The sequence below is a fragment of the Phallusia mammillata genome, chromosome 3, assembly GCF_965637545.1.
Source record: "Phallusia mammillata chromosome 3, kaPhaMamm4.hap1.1, whole genome shotgun sequence".
Classification (NCBI taxonomy): Eukaryota; Metazoa; Chordata; class Ascidiacea; order Phlebobranchia; family Ascidiidae; genus Phallusia; species Phallusia mammillata.
Genome location: NC_137254.1, coordinates 24887478 through 24908448, shown reverse-complemented (window position 1 = coordinate 24908448; position 20971 = coordinate 24887478). Strand labels below are relative to the sequence as shown.

General features: G+C 37.7%; 1 protein-coding gene across 1 annotated transcript; it reads left to right on the top strand.

Moving 5' to 3' along the window:
• Nucleotides 1-1414: 1414 nt before the first annotated feature.
• Nucleotides 1415-2069, top strand: LOC145217457 (latrophilin receptor-like protein A). The gene is made up of 3 exons (XM_080084724.1): nucleotides 1415-1537; nucleotides 1680-1850; nucleotides 1926-2069. Exons 1-3 carry the CDS (start codon nucleotides 1415-1417, stop codon nucleotides 2067-2069), a joined length of 438 nt encoding a protein of 145 aa, XP_079940850.1.
• The last annotated feature ends 18902 nt before the right edge of the window (nucleotides 2070-20971 follow it).

Below are 20971 nucleotides of genomic sequence, written 5' to 3'. Positions count from 1 at the left end.
AGGCACAATTTATGCCTTCTGCAGTTACCACCTTTGGTGCATTCGTGACATTGCGCAACTTAACAGTAGGATTACCGCTTCAGCAAGAGATTTAGTTCTTTAGAAATTGGACCCTGTTTTTTTAAGCAACGATTTTGATTACCTGACAGTCACGCTTATTTTGCAGCTGCAGTTTGGCTGAGTAAGCTAGATAGCAGCGGCGAAATCAGAAAACTACAAAGCTTTCGCTAAAATTACCTGTTCTTCCTGTCAATTAGATGGGTAGAGAAATTTTGGAAAAAGTGCTTTGCCGCATAACGCGTCGTTTTGAACGACGTGTGACGTCATTGGGGATTTCCCCAAAAAAATTTGTTGGACCCCCCCCCCTTTAAAAATTTCTGGATACGCCCCTGGCACAAGCAGTTTACTTTACGGAAGATTGTCACAACAACAAATTTTGCAGGGAACTACGTCAGCGACAACCAACAGTGTTTCTGTTGAACATCTGTTTCAACCTTCTGATAGCTGATATTATCTTCCTGTTTGGTGTTGGTTGGACTTCAAATACGATTGGATGTTACATTGTCACGGGTCTTCTCCATTACTTTTTGCTTACCACTTGGTTTTGGATGAGCGCCAACGCGTACAACATGTACAAAGCTCTGACTACGGTAATAGTATAGACGAGTGGTTCTCAACCTTTTTTCTTTCGTGGCCCACTTTTATTGCAAAAAAAATTCTGTGGCCTAGTAAATTTTTAAGATAGAAAGAAAACAACTATAAAATAGGTTCAGAACAAAAAACAAAACAAAAACATTCCTTCTCAATTCCTCCCCAAGCCATTATTCTTGTAAAATTGAGTGTAGTGACACAAATGAAAGTTAATTCTTAAAAAAAGCTTTCTATTTGATTGGTCTGTGGCCCAATTAAAATGCTTCCATGGCCCACCAGTGGACCATGGCCCACTGGTTGAGAACCACTGGTATAGACGCTTTTGCGCGCACATATTTTAAAAGGAGTTGCAAATAAAAGGAGTTGCAAATATTTCTTTGAAATCATTCCAGGTCAGTCCAAAGGGCTATTAATATGACAATATAACTATACACACAGAACTAGATACATAGAAAAAGTATGGTAAACAATGGGAGGTTTATTTTAGCAAAATGTGTTTTAGATGGCTTACATTGGTGGTACATCATCTACTATCCCAGCAGTTATCTGTTATGTTGGTCCAATAGTGATTGTAGCTATTGACAGCATAATTTCGGCGGTATTTGATAAACACAACTACTTTCCAGGTACATTTTAAACAAGCATCGTTTGTCATTTTTTTATTATAAGTTTTGGAACACAATTATGTAACTTCTTTTTTTCTATAAATTCTCGTTTTTTTTCAGACGACATTTTCTTTACATCAGTCTACAAAGCAAGGAATATGTGCTGGCTGGACCAATATTCGCTCAATTACGGCTTTCTTTTGCCAGTTGGAATCTTAGCAATATGCAACATCACTTGCTTTGTGATAGTAATATGCAAGATAACTTGTCTGAGAACTAAGGTTGGTGCAATGTTCAACGAAATGGCAGATTACGTGGCAATGCAACACAGACAATAAAATAAAACTGCTTGGTCTTTGGGGACTTTGGCGAGTTGATAGTGTGCCTGTTGTGCAATATTATTGAGCTGACTGTTTTTTGTAGGTATCGTCGTCAGCCCGAAAACGCAACCCCAAAGACGACTTTGCAGTGGCAGTAGCTGTTTGCATCATGATGGGCCTCACGTGGGTCTTTGGGTTCTTTATGTTACTTGCTGACAACGTAACATACCAAACTATAATGAGCTGGCTGTTCACCATTTTCAATTCCATACAGGTAAGTTTTTCTACCGCGTACAATTGTACAATACTATTTTCATTGACTAAACTTGCTCGGTTCTGTGTGTTTCAGGGATTCCTAATTTTCGTCCTGAACTGTCTGCGCCAGACTAAGATCCGCGTGTTGTGGTGGGAAGCTTTTGTAGCTTGCATCATGTGCCGAAAAAAAGAACATAACAGAGGACCAAGGAGTTCTGTTGTATCAACTCGCACCTAATTCCGTAGAAGTCCAGTGGTTGAATAGAAAACATTGAAAAAAATCTGGACACAAACATTTTTCTGAATATCAATGTAAAAATGTATTTGCTTGAAGAATGTAAATGAAGTCTGCTGTTTCGACGAAGAGTAATGTCTTCCTTGACTTTATCGAACTTTCTATGCTTTTATAAACTGACTTTATAGACAGAAGCATGGAAGTTGTGCCCTTGTGGATTTTTTTCATTTTGTACGCAGTATCGATCACTTTTAAGAAATACAATACAGAGAATATAGTGACAAAAACATGACATATTGCCCAATATCGAAGCTAACTTATAGTATCCAAAAAGCATGACAACGTTCTAATGAGAATTTAAACAAAAATTTATCACAAAACAAGTCCTTGCTGCACAAAATGTAAATTAATTCCAACCGCATTAAAAATGTCACCAGCTGGGACTTAGAAATGAGATGAAATTTGCACACAATTCGAAATACGAGCCAATCCTACTAAGGTCTTTGCAGTTAGCGCAGCGGTTCTCAACCAGTGGGCCATGGAAGCATTTTGATTGGGCCACAGACCAATCAACAGAAAAGCTTTTTTTACGAATTTTTATTTGTGTCACTACACTCAATTTTACAAGAATATTTTTTAGTTGTTTTGCTTCTTTCATAAAAAATTACTGGGCAACAGAATTTTTGTGCAATGAAAGTGGGCCACGAAAGGTTGAGAACCACTGAGTTAGCGTCATAAGCTGTTTGCAATTCCAGCGTTACCAGTAAAGCAAACCATTATTTAAGAAGATTGTAAAAATATATTTAAACATTCAACGTAGTGAACAAGGCGGACAAGGATCTGATGCAATAAAAGTGGGATAAAGAGCATGTTTACCCCAACGTTGACAACATCACTCAAAACCTGGACATCCCGAACAAACTGCGTTATCCGCGGATATTCATTCACTTCCAAACCACCGTTCCGCTGTGATGTAGGTGGACTTACAAATACTTTTACTGTGAATAACCAGTGGTGGTTCTTTTTCTATGTTAGTGGCGATTATGGTGGTAAACCAGCGTTGGTTGCTGTTATGGTGGTAAACCAATTGAAAGTGTAAACAATATAGTGGGGTCGTTGAATTGGATTATTTGCCATTTACCAAAAACTTGTGTTGAGTTGGTTGAAACAGGTTAATCATGTATAGTTTATATTATTTGGGTTTTTAGTTAACCATAAGCAAGTTTCAAACTAAGAAAAGACCACGTAAATTTAAGGAAATTTATTTTTGCCCATGTCTTAGAAAAAAATTACAAAGAAGGAAACTAATGATGCTGTACAGTGGGATTTTAATTGTTGCGTTTGTTGTTCACACAGCAGGTAAGTCATTTTTGGTTTAACATCTTTAATCGTTTTGGCACGAATTAAGTACAGAGTACAAAACGATACAATTTATCTAAATACAACAATAACTAAAAGTGGGTTCATGTTATAAAGGTAGAATAGTCGAACTTATGTTTTATTGTTCAGATTCTATTTAATTGCAAGCAAATTTACTCAATCCTTTATCCCTACCAGGTAAGGAGACTACACTTACAACAATGTCCGTTTCAGTCGTATTGCTGCCTAGTAGAATATTTTTACAGTAAACTTCATAACTGTGTACTTACAGGAACCAATCTGTCGCTACCGACGGTTCTAAACTTATCCACCTCAGCAGGTAAACACAATTTGGAATTATAAATAGCCCCCAGGGAACCAGTAGGTGATCGATGGCGCAAGAACAGGGGTGTGATGTTTCATTAAACCCCAAAAAACTTACACACTCCTCCCAACAGTGTTTATCTAAACGCTATCGCGCATTTATCCTTTAACCCAGTTGTTCCCAACCGCGAAGGAATTTGAAAACACCAGGGAAAGAATTTACTTTAAAACGCGTACAAAAGATAATCGGAAACGCTAGCTTTGTAAGTAACATAGGCGACAAGGGGCGCTACAATGTTTTGAATTGTCAAGGAAGGAATTCGTCGATAAAGGTTGCGAACCACTGCTTCAACCAGTCACCTTTAACAAATTGCTTTCATATGACGGTTTCCTATTTCCCACTTTCCTTGTCATGTGATAGTTTTGAACCAATCAGTCACAACATCTGGCAAACATTTATAGCGTATTGTGGTTTCTGTTTCATATAGTTCTTCGTTGCACGAAGTGAAAGCTAAAAACTCGCGTCTTTTTAAGCACGATTGTTGATTTATGTGATCGTGTTTCAGGAAACAACCTTTCCCTGCCGAGTCCAGTTAAACTTCCGGCAATATCAGGTACGTTACGTTCAGTGTTGGATATAGCATCATAGCCACTTTGATTTTTAAGCGGAGCTCATTTCTCTTGGTGGAAAAAAAACAGTGACACAATTGCACTAGGACAAGCCGAACTGAAGGATATTCTTTGTGCAAAGCGTCGAATAGTGAAGGCACAATTGGTAAAACATCATTGCGCTGACTAGGAGTACAACGTTTTTACAAATCGTTATGTAACTAAGGCTATGGTTGGATGAATGAACACGACAGGGTGGACTTAGGTGGAACGAGTTAAGAAATAGCATAAACCAACCACCAGTGTTAGTAGTTCTTAAAAACCGAGTAAATGACCAATTTTACTTGGTATGCTTTGGGCTTGCTGAGGCTAATGTTAACGGTTTCCAGCGCGTAAACACACAACAGTTAGCGCAAATCTATGTTTTAAAAGGATGTTTTGAGCAAATGTTATAAGAGAATCGTTGATAACTATGGGCTTTTACAGGCTCTAACCTGTCACTACCTATTGTCGCAAACTTATCCATCTCAGCAGGTAAACATCTGTATATCGTAGATAGATTATAAATATATAAAAAACGAGATTTTGAAGTTTTAATAGCGGAGAATTTGTATTTATCGCGCATCTTTTTAGGACATGAGACTTTTCGGTGACCCAATACCTACATCCTTTGTTATGTGTTTTTCAGGAACCACTCAATCATTGGCGATTCCAGTCAAACTGCCGACATTTTCCGGTAAGCAATTATAGCTTTACCATCCTTGCCTTCGTTGCAGTGGTAGTGCCAATCAATCTTACCATTTTCCTCTGTTACTATAACTCTTTTTTAGCGCGATCTTTGATAAGTAAACAATATGTCCCTAATACCGGTTTCGATCAAAAACCTCCAACCATACAGGCTAAGTTAAGTTTTACAATGATGTGCCATTTGTCATGAGTTGCCACTGACTATTTTAGTTAATATTTCGTCGCTACCAATTCCCGTCAGGCTACCAATTTACTAAAAATCTCAGCATGTACAGATGTTAGTTTTGATATTGTCGTTAACACAACCGCTTTTATTTTGCAGTCTTTTGTCAGCAGTCAGTGATTATCGCTTCAAACAAAAGCTATACTTTCGGAAAAACAGCAGTTGGTTTGACTGCGGTTTCACAACAGAAATGTTCCTTGACAGGTAACGGCATAATCATATAAAACATGTTTAAGGCCAATGGCAATGTTTTTGCCAACCTGGGAATGGTTTAACATTCGAAAAATATAATCAGACGGGATATTATGCTCGCGTCACATGTGAATTAAATCTAGGAATACCAGAGGCATCAGTGACGTGTGTCCTAAATACCACAAGCATAACTACGGCATACTTCGGGAAGGTATTTGTAATCAACTGCGGATCAACATTAACAAGTCTTGCAAGCCAGGTAAACAATGTTGGTGTCAGAAGACATCTAAAGCCTGTCAACGAATATCCTAGATTTCAAAAACATTGAAAATGGCCTATCATTTTCATGTATACGGCTTCCATTTTTTACTTAAGCTCTTTTTGATAAATTTTAAATGCCCTTGTCGTTGAACATACATGTTATAATAGGAAAAGTCTACCTTGTTTAAGTTGTTTACGTAAAGGTTGAGACGCCAATATTTTCATTTAAAACTTTCTTCGAAGACCATTTCCTTGGTATAACGAACAAAAGTAAATTTTGACAAAACTTCGGATCTAGATCTTTTAGGCCACGTTCATTTGCCACCGTCACCCAGTGGGGCATACACCTCACGTTTAAAAATCCTGTTGAAGAGGAAAATGAACTGCACCAATTATTAACAATTCATTTTGACGAAAAAGTGCTGTACTCATGTAGCATTTCTAACTTAAAATTAACATGAATAATTAACATGAACAAAGCAAATGTTTTTTACAGGTCAACGTGTCACATCTTACCACGTCGAGTGTCACAGCAATAGCTGCATCTCTTAAAGTCCTAACAGGAATCCCGTCAAATCTAACCGCTTTAAGTATTCAAAACGTCACAGCGATCTTAAAGCAACTGACTGCTGCCAATCCCATAACAGTACAGGTATACAGCATTGTTCTTTGTGGCTGGATTCCAAAACATTATCAAATTATTAATTCAAGCAACGCTACGACGATCTACCTCTTCGATTATTACTTATGTATAGGCTACAAAAAAACGAATTGCTATCATAATATTTTCTTTTGCAAGCAGTTGAAAAAAGTTAAACTTTAATAATGTTAGACCATCAAACACACCGTAAAATCGGTTTTAGATCACCATCAAAACGATACACGACATTCTTTCGACAACTGACCAAGTTTTGACTTATCTACAAACGGGAACTACATCTGCAATGTAAGCATTGTGAAAGAAAAGCCTGTTACATTTTACTATGTATACCTATTAGACAAACCGCCAGCCACAAGGCAACACTAAGAAACTGTTTGGAAACTTTTGCCAATCGTCTTGTCCTACCAGTGAACACCACAATGGTTACTATATCTACAAAAATGACAACAATCCAGGTGAGTTGACGCGAAGAGGGGTAACAGGGTCAACAAAGAGTTGCTTATTGACAGGGTGAAGCTAAATTGCTTCCCACCACTTCTACAATGGTCTATACCCCATATTTAAACTTTAAATGGTCTAACCCGACGAGTTAGACTTTTACAATCACAGTAACCACAGCACAATTTTGCATATTATAAACACTATAGCTTAACCGTGTAAAGTGGACACAACATTTCCACATTACTTTATGATCAACGAGTGTTTGACAGATCCACCAGGTAACAAAGACAACGCTTAACAAGTTTCCAAGTGTCACATTTTCGCCTGGAAACAACAGTGGAATATCTGGAGCAAATATGGTAACAGCCACGATTCCAGGATCAATTTTAGACAATCTGGCCACAACTGGAATGAACAAAACTATCCGAGCAAGTTTTATTTTTCATTCCAACTCAATTCTATACCCCGCAACCCAAACTGCCCCAATGGTAAGAATGTTTTGTAGGCAGACTATTTAAATCAAGACGTAGAAAAAAAATACTTCGAAAATGTTTGGAAAAAAAAACTTTTGTACTACTTTAGAAGGACGCGATGTTCTAGAAAAAAAAAAGAACCTTTCAATCGAACGATTTACCGCTATGTTTAGGTACTATCGGTGATAGTCAAAGGTTTCAATAGCATCATGGCAACCAATTCACTTCATCTGACTTTCCCCGGAATAAAAGCTATACAAGGATACATTTCGTTTGCAAACGGTTCTTTAAAGGTAAATATACATCGTCGTAGTCCAAGTACCAGCTAAACTAGCTCAAAAAACACCAGAAGAAAAAACAAAACGAACATGTGTTTGCTGTCTGAACTTAATTGCCGATATTTTGTAACACAAGTGGTTTTTGCAGGATTTAGTTACGAGGACACACTGTCGCGTTTACAAGGCCACGTTGGGCAAGTGGGTCCCAAACGGTTGCAAGTTGGTTCCTCGCAGTTCACCACCCAAATGCGCCTGCAATATTTTGGCAGCTTTCTCCATGCACTCAAACCAATTTCCAAACAGAAATGTAACAACCGACCAACGCCCGTTCTTTTGCTGTCACAGAGCTCAATGATATTTCCAACATCATTTACACCAGGAATCAATATCTACATCGGTTGCGCAGTGTCGATTATAGGCTTGGTTATTACTATTTTAATATTCACGCTTAACAAGTAAGTAGAACTGTACCTCCAATACTTAGTTTCAATGTTGAAGATTTACTGCGTTACTTCAACGAGATGGTTTTCGTTTAGACAACAGATTTCAGCAGCCTGAAGTTGGCTTGTAATAAACAAATCTGTTAAAGAATAAAAAAACCATTGAAAGTCTGCTACAATCATAAAATGTATAGAAGTTGCAGCAATCACTAAAGTCAACTCATTACATCAAAACCAAAAATCACTTTAACTCCCAAAAGCAAAGACCGATCCCACGTATTAATTTTAAATATTGTTGCCTCTACAGAGAACTGCGCATACGTCAACCCAGCTTTTTTCTTTTGAACGTTTGTTTCAATCTGATAATAGCTGAACTTGTGTTTATTCTCGGTATTGGTTGGACCTCTAATTGGATTGGATGTTACGCGGTCACTGCACTTCTCCATTACTTTCTTCTTACCACATGGCTATGGATGACAGCCAACGTTTACAACTCATACAAAGCCCTCGATTCGGTTCGTCTCATTGCATATCGCTAGGTTTAGGCTTAGGATACCATACATTTTTTTACAATGGTGCGTAAAACCCAGTGGCAAAGACTGAAATAAGACTTCGTGAAGGATTAAACGAATGTCATTTACGTATGTTCACTGTGACAAACGTTTGGTTTTAGATGGAACCGATTAAAGCTACAGCCCTTGCAGTTATGTGCTATTTCGTGCCGTTAGTAATTGTGGCTATTGACGCTGGAACGTCGGCAGCATTGGATAACCTATGGTATTTTCCAGGTACAGCGTTTCAAATTTGATTTAAAATATTCATACAAAATGTTCGACATTTTCTTTTATAGGAAACATTTTCTTTTCATCTGTTTACAAGGCCAAAAGCATGTGCTGGATTCACAAATACTCTCTGAACTTTGGTTTTCTTCTGCCAGTTGGAACCCTGGCGGCATTTTTTCTCATATGCTTCTTGTTGACACTTTGCAAGATTACTTGCCAAACAAACAAGGTGCAAAAACTTAACTTGAGACATAAAATACATATATTGCAATAAGTGTAATGTACACAATGTGTGTATTTGAAAACAGGACCAGACAGCAAGAAATAACAATGCAAAGATTGACTTCATGGTGGCATTTCTCGTTTGTATTTTGATGGCAATAACCTGGACTTTTGCCTTTTTAATGTTAGAAGCAGATACTGTCACAAAACTAACCACCATGAGTTGGCTTTTTACCGTCTTCAGTGCACTACTGGTCAGTATTTCTCAGATGGACACAGCAAACAAAAACAAATGTCCGAATCGTTATTTAACTCTTGGGAAGCCCAAAACATCTAGTTTTTGGCTGTGAAAATGAGTATCCAAATTATTTTAGGACAACTATTCTATAGGAAAACACACAGGCTGGTAAGAATCAACGGGCTTCCAACAATAAGCTTGGAACCAAATATTAACATCAGTTGTTTGCAAAATAATTTTTGACTCTTTTTTAAGTTCTAGGTTATTTTTGCAGGGTTTGCTGATGTTTGCTTTGTACTGTTTACTACAAACGAAGATCCGAACTTTATGGTGGGGAAACTTGGTGGCCTGCGTCACATGCAGAGATAACGAGTAACGACCATCTCTAAACAATGATATCGTAATCGACACAACTATAACATATTGTAAGCTTAGATATGGATTAGGAAGTCAAGAATTGACTAAGCTTAAGAGAATAAAACTATTACTAGAAAGTTGTAAAAATCGTTAAGAATTCGATTATTCGTCTGATTTGCAAAATGAGTTTTGTTATAAATAAAAAAAATCGGAACTTTTGGTAACCCTCTCCATGAAAAACAAAATTTTTATTGTTACAATACAGCCTAAACCAAAACTTTACTGTTCGTAAAAAGATATAGGTTAAATTAAACGGGAAGAAATGTTTATTTCTAAGTTTAAGTTTTTTTGCCCAATAAGGTCGAAATATGGTTAGAAAGTCTTTGTCACAAATGTTAAAGAAAAAGTAAATAAAAAAAAATTGAATCAAACATGAGGTAATTAAATACATTATTAAGTTAGATTAAGGTTGCTGGTGCATTTATACACAAAGTGAACAACTTTAGGAATAGCCACAGAATATCCATTTTTACAGTGCGTCACATCAGTAATAACTGCTGCGCTTGTACCTCCACTGAATTAACTGTTTAAGAATGATAGCATAGTTATGTATATGTTCCGCTTAACATGACGCACAGAAAAACACCAACTTCCACTGTAGTTCGTCGTTGGGTTGGCGCAAGAAACGCGGAAGTCCAAATTGCTTACGATGACCGTAGGCTGAGGTAGGGATGGTAATTTATACCACTGACTTATGTATTGGTTATTTACGCAGGTTTTGCTACAAGCAGACATAGCAGTACTAAATAAACTACTTTGTTTTAATCTGTTTAAGAGATAGGTTATTCATAAAAAATGCAGTTGATCTTGTATTTTGAGTTTAGTTTGCTGAAACGGTGACATATACAGCAGTATTTACCAGACTAGACCTTGCAAATCCATAAGGAGTGTGTGATAGTATTAGGGGGTCAGTGAAAACATGTCCATGGTCCTCAAAGTATTTTAAACATACAAATTAGTATCAAACCCTTTATCTTTGATTTCATATTTATCATAATAAATGCCCATGTGCAACTTAGTGAGACAAAAAAATAGTGTTCTTCGGTTATGCCTTACTGCAAAAAAGTGTGGAAACTACGTTTATAGGCAGCTTGAATAAGAGCGGTAGTAGTTACCATATATCATCACAACAATCGCTCTGCCATGAACGTTATGTTTATGTGTTTTAGTTGGAAATAACAAACTTTGGTTGTTTGTACAAACTGTTACAGCGATTTGCTGAAAGATAAAAGTAACCAAAACAATGCTACTAATCAACCTACTCGAAGTTGCTTTGTTTGCAGTCGTCGCATCAGGTATATAAACGTAATGATGTTTGTTTAATGTGTGTGTAATTCCTGATGCAAGTATCTTTGCCCAGAAAGGTACATTTATAATTCCTAAAGCATGCATCGACTGGCGGTCGTTGCTGCAGCGCAAACAACGCGTTTCAAAAGCCGAACTTAACTGATTAAAAACATCCGCTTTGTTATTGGCGTATAGTTTCCCGTTGATATAGTGAGTATAGGAGACAAAAAGCTCTTACACCCACCAAAGCACACGCATTAAAAAAGTTTCGATGCATTTTCAACCAAATGTATAAAAACACAACTGTATGTATGGTTCATCATTGGTTGTTTATTTACAGGCCAAACCTCAAGTTATATCGTTTACTCTGGCACTCAGTCGGTTGCAGCGAGCAAAAATGTGGTGATCACATTTTACAACTGCTCTGTCCCAACGCCAATCGATATTCATGGGACATTTACGGTGCAGTCCAACTTTAGTTTTACATTTACCATGACATCGATCTACAGCTGGGGATTTAAAGCCACTATCAATAGAACTGACACCCGGGTGGACGCACCGAGCAGTGTAGTGCTTAACTGGAGTCCAGTTTACCGTAAGTTGGTACCAGTAGTCCATTGACAAAACATTTCGAGTGTATTGAAATGTACACACTTTGCACAATCCGTAGATTGAAACTAATTAAATAAAACGAATCTTTTACAAAAAGAGTGAATTGAAGTGGGTATAATAAAACAACATATTTTTTATTTCGATTTGAAAACGTTTTTATCCTAACAAACTTCGCGAGAAAATAGCTAAATTTCACATTTATTGTTATGTTTTTTTAGCTACTACAGCATCGCCGACAACAGTAGCAAGCACCTCAATAGCTACTACAGCCGCAGGTAAGAATAACAATGATTGATTACAGATACCTAACCATCATACGTAGTAGATAAATGTATATTACTATTTTTTCAATTACGAAATTATGAAGCTCAAGCAAGGGCTATGTTTTGGCAATGTTTGTTGAAATTCGTCATTTATTTTGTGCGTGGATTCGTTTTTTAACTGTTTGTGTTAAACCATCCTAGCTATTTCAAAAAAAAATAAAAAAACGCATGTGTAACAGCAAGGCGAGCAAAAACTCCCACTTACCACTATCAATTGTTTTTAACAAGGGGCAGATTAAAGACCACGATAGTAAGTTTGTACCCCACGCAAATGTCTAATAACTGTTTCGTTGGTTCTAGCTTTGCTGTCAGGAACGGTCGCAGTCGCTGCAAGCGCATTACAGAATAAATCTGTTGAGGTTGCATTCAGCTCACCTATCAATACAACTGCTAATGTTATGATTGTGGTCACCGGCAACGCGAACCAAAGCTTTACTTCAACGGTTACAAGCATATGTGACACAAAGTTTGTAGCGATTATAACAAGGACGGACACAAATTCGGGCTGGAGCAATCAACTAAGCCTTTTCTATCAAGTAGTTAACGGTAACTAGAATTGAAAATAGACTTAGGTAACAGAAAAGCTGAAATATATCACGCGGAGGTGAAAAGTGTTATAGATATAACTAATACATAGATTGTAAATATAATTACATGACACTACGAAACAAGAGTATTGTTTGATGCATTGTAATTTTTCAGTAACTGTTCCAAAACAGACGTGCCCCGTGACCACTACACCATCGGCAACCACTAGTAAGTAGTTTACACAATTATTTACAGAAAATGTTAAAATTATACTGAAATCTGTTGAATCAGAATTTGTAAACAAAAACATTAAAATTATGTTCAATTTCTATTGCCAGGTGCGGTAGAAGCTACAACTATACCAACAGTTCCGCCAATTCTACCAAAACTTTATCGTAAGAATAAAACTAAAATGGGCTAAAACCGATGACAATAACCTTTAGCCGCCTACGTATCAGCAATGTGTAGTATTTTGATAGATTAGTATCATGCGGATGTGACTAATAGTTGCACTTCAGCAAATTATTTCTTGTTGTAGCGTTCTGTGGATTAGCCACAATCTACGTGCCAAGTAGAAATGTCAACTACACGTTCGGCGCAACCTTCGAGGGACAAACATCTGTTTCGAAGGAAAACTGCAGCGGTACAGGTAACTAAGTGAGAAACATGTTACAATAATATATGTTCTGATGACTTAAATAAAAAAAAGAAATAGCTTATGGTGGGTCAAAAATGTACACCATGTAACAACTTATCTGTGGTAACAATAAAAAATTAGCATTGTCTACTTTAAGTTGCCTTTAACACAGGTGTTCCCGCCGCATCAGTGGCATGTGTGCGCAACATTTCAAACATAAACAAACCGTTTTTCGGACCACCTTTCCTGTTTAACTGCTCCACAACATTGTCAACTGTCTTAAGCCAGGTAGGCTTTGCAGAAAATAGTATCTAAGTACCCACTTTCAATTTTTTCATCCATTTTCAGATAAATGTACAAAATGCAACAAGTCAATCAGTAAAAGATTCGATCACCAATATCAAGCTTTTGTCATCACAACCAGGAAACCTATCAACTACCGAAGTGGCCAATATTACACAAGCATTAACTTCACTGAGCCAAACCAACCCCAAAACAGTTACTGTAAGTTTAGTGCATTACCAACGAATTACAAATATTCCCTTAATTTTATTTATTTCAAGGTGACAATTCCCACAATGTACGACGTTTTGGCAACGACAGACAATTTAGGACAAACGTATGCGAAGACTAGCCCTACTGTCACAACCACCACCAACCCGTGAGTATTGACACAATAACATTAGGGCATAGCAAAGCCTTATGAATCTCTTTGTGGTAGGGAATTACAAAATCGACAGAACGAGTTATCAAAGTCTCTTTCATTAAGAGGTTGTAACGGTTCTTTGTTTAGTTTGCACATAAAGTCGCGAGTACAGTTTATACCGCGAAGCTAACCTCTCATAGGAAGCGAAGTGCAAGTGACAAATAACACGACTGGCTCTTGCCTGTTTTGTTGATTGCAGCAAACAAGTTCAAGAAACACAAAACATCGTGTCATTTATAACTACGTTTGCCAATCGTGTGGCTTTGCCAAACAACGCAACAAACGTTACCCTTTCGACAGCAACCACCACGCTTCAGGTAAGTGCTAAAACGACACAATAAACAAACATGATCAACCACAACTTATGAAAAACCTTTGTAGATCAACGAGCCCAACAAAACTACCTCTGGGTACAATTCAGCCAATTTCTCAGTAGTCAGGGTCACAAACAAAACCATGGTCTCACCGTTTGCCGCAACTGTGCCAGGAAAATTGTTGGATGAAGCCGCCAAAAACCAATCTACTCCAGTTCGGACTTCGTTCGTTTACCATTCCTCGACGGCACTCTTCCCGGCAGTCCAACAACCTAATTTTGTGAGACAATAATGTATTTAAAACTAAAGTTATTTGCAACATATGTTTGGGCGTCCTGTTTTGACAAACAATTACCAAAACATTTCTGAAAGCAAACAGTTGTAACAATTCACAAGAAACTCAAGTTTGATAATGTACTGGTCACGATTGTAGGGGGTAAGCTGGTTTACTTCACATGAAATAGCAAGATTGTGCTACACATTCCACGTTATTCTGTGTGAAAAAACGATTACGAAAAGCTTTAACACTCTGTTTATTAGCTGGTGAAAATTTGTGTGCGGTATCCTATTAATCCGCACAAACGGACTGATAATAATGGACGAAACTTAACAAAATATTCCTATAAAGTCTATTTAGTGTAAATTATGGAGGTGGTTTTCGTCACGGATCGAGCAAAACTTCTTCCCGTTTACTCCTAAATTTTAATAGGCTGTAACGCACGGAAATGAGATTCATGTGATGTTTTGGTTTGTTTTCGTTCATTGTGTGTCTGACGTGCAATTAAGACTTCCCGGATTATCAAACAGCTGTGACGCTAACGTTACGCTTTTATTAATAGTTTCCAAAAAATATATGTACAACAACTTAGGGGGTACATAACAACGATTAGAAACAACCATCGTGTATTAAAAAGTATTTTGTTATAATATTTCCTACTTGCTGCATTTGGTGCTTTGTGTATTTGTTTGTTGTTTAGTACTTATCGGACCCATATATTTCGCTTTTTTTAAACTGTCAATGTAAATTTGAACAGTAGAGTTTAAAAAGTTACCGGATATGAAACAAATATGAGAACTTAAATGCAAGTTATAGTTCAATTGCTTCATGTTTTACAATTGCTCTCCATACCCTTTACACAACTTCATGAGCCTTGTAACATTTTATATTATTAAAAAAAGCGCTGAAATAAAGGTGTTTCAGGTGAAATGAACAAACTATAGGAATATAGGGTTGAAACCGCGTTTAGTATTACCCCACGAGGGCATCTACTGATTGAAGCTTTGGGCATTGAAATACAGTGGTCGGTTCACCATGAACAAAAATAGAAGCGTAAAAGCGAATCACTTTGATGTCAGTCCCTTTATACATCAAAATTTACGCCTAAAATAAATATTCTCATGTCTTTTTACAGGTGTTGACAATAAGTATAAGAGGATATACCCCAGTTACATCAAATACAGGAGTGCAAATCGTGTACTCCTATGTAAATGTCAAGCAAGGGGGCAAGCCGTTCAACAACGGGACATTAAAAGTAAGTAATGTGTTTTTAAGCCCAACATTGATTTAATACCCAGCATACAGTCATTCATCATATCCCTTTCAAGCCTAATCGTTCATAAAGAAATTGGTGTTTTATTATACGTTACCCACTACTGAGTCGTTGTAAAATGCCAACAAAAGCGCAAGGAACATTTATCACAAATTACGTATTCACTGGGTTAAAGAATCTTTATCGGGATAAATTTAAACTCGTTCAGTGAAATGGAAATGTTTAGTAAATTTTATGATCAAAGATGATTATGAGTATATAGTGTCAAATTTGGGTATATTTTGTGTTTCAAACCTGAGGAAATAAGGTTGAAAACCTGGCATCTTGGAGCACCACATTTCTTAAATTAAAACAAGCAATAGATTGACCACAAACTTTCGTAAAAAAGGAAGCGCACAAAGAATGGCCCAAGTGAGTTCTAGGTCAACATTACCTTTGTGTTATAGACCACAGTTACCCGCACACAGTGCAACGTCTATCAGACAGCCGACGGCAGGTGGTTGCCGAACGGATGTATGTTAATCAAGAACTCGTCACCTCCACAGTGTACGTGCTACAAACTCGCGAGCTTCTCCATGATCGTGGTAAGCAGTATAAAGGAAGGAAGACTGAGCTGACTTTAGGCCAGTTTACTAAGGAAGTGCCTGGTAAACCCATAATTAATAAGTAACTTATCAGTATACCTTGAAGGTAGGTTTACGAACTGTGAACGGAACCCGCCGTAGTTAATCAAAACACGTTCTCGCCATACAAAAAGTTATAGACAAGTTCAACGGTTCAAAAATCCTTGCATTGCGAGAACACCAACATTCGAATTGATGTTTGTAATATTCCTACAGTAAATGTATTCAACAAACCCATGAAGACTAAATACTAAAGGTTTTCAACAAACCCATGAAGACTAAATACTAAATGGAATAGGCTTAAGGTTTTTAAAGCCCATGTACACTTGTGGAGCATATTTTAAACACATCAAGGCGCAATGGTATAATTGTGCGTTTGCTAAAAGCAAATGTTGGTTGCAGAGTTCGAAAGTGTTTCCTTCGACGTTCCAGCTTGGAATAGTCAGCTACGTGGGATTGGCACTGTCCATTTTTGGCCTGATTATAACGATTTGGGTTTATCTGGCCGTCAGGTAAGTTATGTTAACTATAAAAGTATATTACTAACAAGTCGAATGTACGGTTGGTATTTCCACGTTGCAGCACTTCAATGATTTTTGCCTGTAGCTTATAGTGGTTTGCACAGCGTCAGTATTGGATTAACGTAGCAGGGTTTTCGTTGACCAATTCTTTTTTATTGTGAATAGTTCACTCCTTCATGTAAGGCAAAGAAACAGTATAGTTTGGACCGATTGGTTACGGGACCCGGTACCTAGAATTGCTAATTTATGTTCCGGCATTAGGAGCAATGGTCTGTACTTGACTGAAACATACCCAACAGTAATATAATGAGCGGATGCTCACAGAAGTTTGCGGCCCGAGAAGCATCATACACCGTTTCCTCGCACTGTTACCCTCAAAATAGAGTGACACATGATCTTTTAAAAGCTTGGTGCACTTTGCGAACGCAGCTTACCCTTATCTCCACCATAAATATATAGGTTCGTGAACTGAATGGTCAGAGTGGCCCATGCTGTGTCAAATTACGTAAATAAACGCTAAGACCTGCAATGCTAGATCGCAAATAAATAGAAAGAAGAAACAACGTATAATTTTAAAACCCTATAAACGACAACCAGTTCTTTCACGAGTTTTGAACCCAGGACGGTACCGAGTACATATCCGCATCAGGTTTTTGTGTCTATGAACACAGGCATACCGCACCATTCGGACAAATAAAAATGACCAAGGGGTCTGTAAATCTGTACGCCTGCTTGTGGCCGTCAAGTACATTTGTATGTTATGTCTGCAATATATCTTTTTGCAGGGAACTTCGCAAACGACAACCAACCGTATTTCTACTCAACATTTGTTTTAACCTTCTCTTGGCGGACGTTCTGTTCATCGCTGGAATTGGTTTCGTAAGAGACAGAGTGGCCTGCTACCTATTTACTGCATTCCTACAGTATTTCTTGCTAGCGACCTTCTTTTGGATGAGCGCAAACGCTTATAATTTGTACAAGGCTTTGTCAAGGGTGAGTACATTGTGTCACAAAAAGCAAACGGTATTAAATGGATGAGCTGTTGGAAAACAACTCTGTTTCTTATTAGGTCTTATGATATTAATTCTATGGTTTCAAAAATTCTTAGAAAAAGGGGCTTTTATATTTTTTATAAGTTGTTTTTGTTGTCAGGTCGCGCGCTTAGGTAACTCTTCCAGTACGATTCCATGCCTTTTGTCGTACATGACTCCTTTTCTGATCGTAGGCGTTAACGCCGGAGTAACAATCTTCGTTTACGACATGAAAAACTACCGAGCAGGTAAAACTAAGATTTTTTTACAATTTGCACCGAAAAAAGCAGATAAAAAACTAACTTTTTTTTAGACGACCCATACTTTGAATCAGCATATAAAGCATTTCACATGTGCTGGCTGCACTGGAACTCCTTATATTACGGATTTCTGCTTCCCGTTGGAATCTTGTGCATATTCAACATAATTATGTTTGTTTTGGTGATCTATCATATAACCTGCAAAAAATCAAAAGTAAGTTTAGGTGATAAAGAACATAGACACATGAATCTTAAGTGGGCATTAGGGTGTTATGAAAGCTGTATTAAATAGTGTGTAAAATGGTTCAAGCACCACAATGCTCTCGTCAAATCACAGTACTGTGTTTTTAGTGACTCGTAGTAGCTTTACTCTTGTCCAGCAAAATCTCCTGATAGCTGCAAATTAAACCTCGAACATTTAAAAATGACAAAACAAAAAATTATATGCCAGTAGTTATGCAATGTCACGGTATTATGGACAAATACCGACACAATTGCATTGAACAATCATCAAGTTGGAAATAGCTGCGCAACGTGAAGACGTTATGGGGCGCAAAAAGTGGATGGCACAATTAGTGGATCATAATTAAACGCGCTGCAGCTACACAATATTATAAAGCGTTATGTGACAGGAGCTCACCAGAAAATGTTTGGCGCGCTGTGAGCATAACACGACTGGAAGGGAGACGTTAGTGGAACCAATCGAGGGGGGGTATAAACTGACCACACGCGTTATAGGAAAGAAAGTGGGGTTCGACAGACAAAGTAAACCACCGAAAGAAACCCTGTTTTTGATATTATCTGACAACAAAAATAAATCAGCAATTTCATTTTTAGATTCAATCCACCGCCCAAGACCGAAGCCCATTTGATGAGATTTTGGTTGCTGTGGCTATCTTCCTTATGATGGGTCTGACTTGGGTCTTCGCATTTTTCATGCTTATAGCGGACACAACGACTTCTCAAGAAATATTGTCGTGGTTTTTCACAATCCTCAATTCAGCTCAAGTATGAGAATAAGACATAACGATGAAACATCTAAAGGTCATCATCCTTTGGTTAACAAATTGAGTCGAAAAATAAGGGTCACGTCTGAAACTGCGGGCCCGCTAGGCCCAGCACTTGGCCCGCCTCATGCAAGTATAAAAACTGCGGGCCGGCTTGATAAAGCCGTGGACACGCCTGTCACATGTCATTAAATTTTGATTTCGACAAGATCTGAACGGCAAGCAATAGATGTAGTGGGCCCGCAGTTTTTCCTTGCGATAGACGCGACAAGCACAGGATATAGTGGGCCCGCGGTTTTTCGATACGAGAGGCGGGCCAAGCACTGGATATATAGTGGGGCTACAATTTTTATACTTGCAAGAAGCGGGCCCGCAGTTTTCCAATTGCATGAGGCGGGCCAAGTGCTGGGCCAAGCGGGCCAAGCGGGCCAAGTGATCCAAGTGGGCCCGCAGTTTTAGACGTGACCGGAAAAATAACAGTAATAAGGATTTGGTCGAAGCTGTGAGATTAACGTAAGGGATCGTCACTCGAAATATAACAAAATATAAAAAAAAGTCTGTATGTGTTGTTCGATACCCCAAACCAACAAATTCAATCCACAATAGGTTCAAAAACTACAAGTTTGTTTGTCTTTTAGGGATTTATTATCTTCCTGCTGAACTGCGTGCGCCAAGAGCGAGTGCGTAAGATGTGGTGTGGACCATTGCTCGCATGCCTTGCCTGTCGAATGGCAAGACGAAGTGGCTCCTTATCCATTGAAATGGAAACAAGCAGACTCACAAGCAAAGCAAAGGCTTAAGTTTCATCAGACTTTAAAGACTGAATGGACATTTAATAGACTAAAAGAGACTTTTGTCGCGCTAGTGTTTAATGAGCAATGAACGCTTGTACAGTATACAGAAGCGATTGTGGTTTTTATACATAGATTAGATTTTTCATAGCGCAAAATCATGAACAAAAAAGGGAAGTAGATGGTCTTATTTTAGTGGATATAGCCTCAAGGTTATTGGTCGCGGAGAATGAAATTGCCCATACGATAGTGTAAATATAAAGCTAATCAATTAGTGTTTTCGTGCACGTATTACATTGTGTTTTGTTTTGTAAATACATATGCGCACAATAAAGGTAACACGTAAATCGAGTGATGCATGCTCTGCTGATGCAAAACTATAATTAAATTTTATGCAGATGAAATCACTGCTTTTTGGTAGCGCGATCTAATGAAGGGATTCGAAAATTATTGCACTTACTTAAAACAAAAATTACACTTGTCATCAGTTTCATAAATGAAAATTTGAAGAAGCACTACTTAAATGCTCTTAGGAATGTCTAACACTGTATTTTTAATTAATTGCATTTATAACCAAGGCCGTTTATTTATACCATACGACACTTCTGTTCTGAGCAAAGATTGTTCATAGACTTGATGTGTGTATTGGTTGTGCAATGAACACAACTAAGCAACTTTACAGGATATAGGTTGGGATGAAAGCTGCCACAGGAATGACCAAGTCAATGGTACTATGACTTAGCTGAGCGAAAAAATCGAAACAATAGATTAATAAAGTTGCCTATTTCACTTCCTTTACGTCACAATTCAGTTTCGCGTCGATCGATACCCGTGCTCGATGAATCACATTAAAATGCGCACAAAACCCAAAAAAACAAAAGTAAAATTACTAAAAGGTCAGTAGGTTTGTGTAAAACACAGGGGTTTCAATTTTAAACAAAGAGATACTTGACAATCAGTTTTGCTTGGAAATTTTGTTGGAAGCTAAACTTTGTCTTTTGATTTTGAACAAAAAAGATTGACAGCTTGCATTATTTTTTCTTGGCAG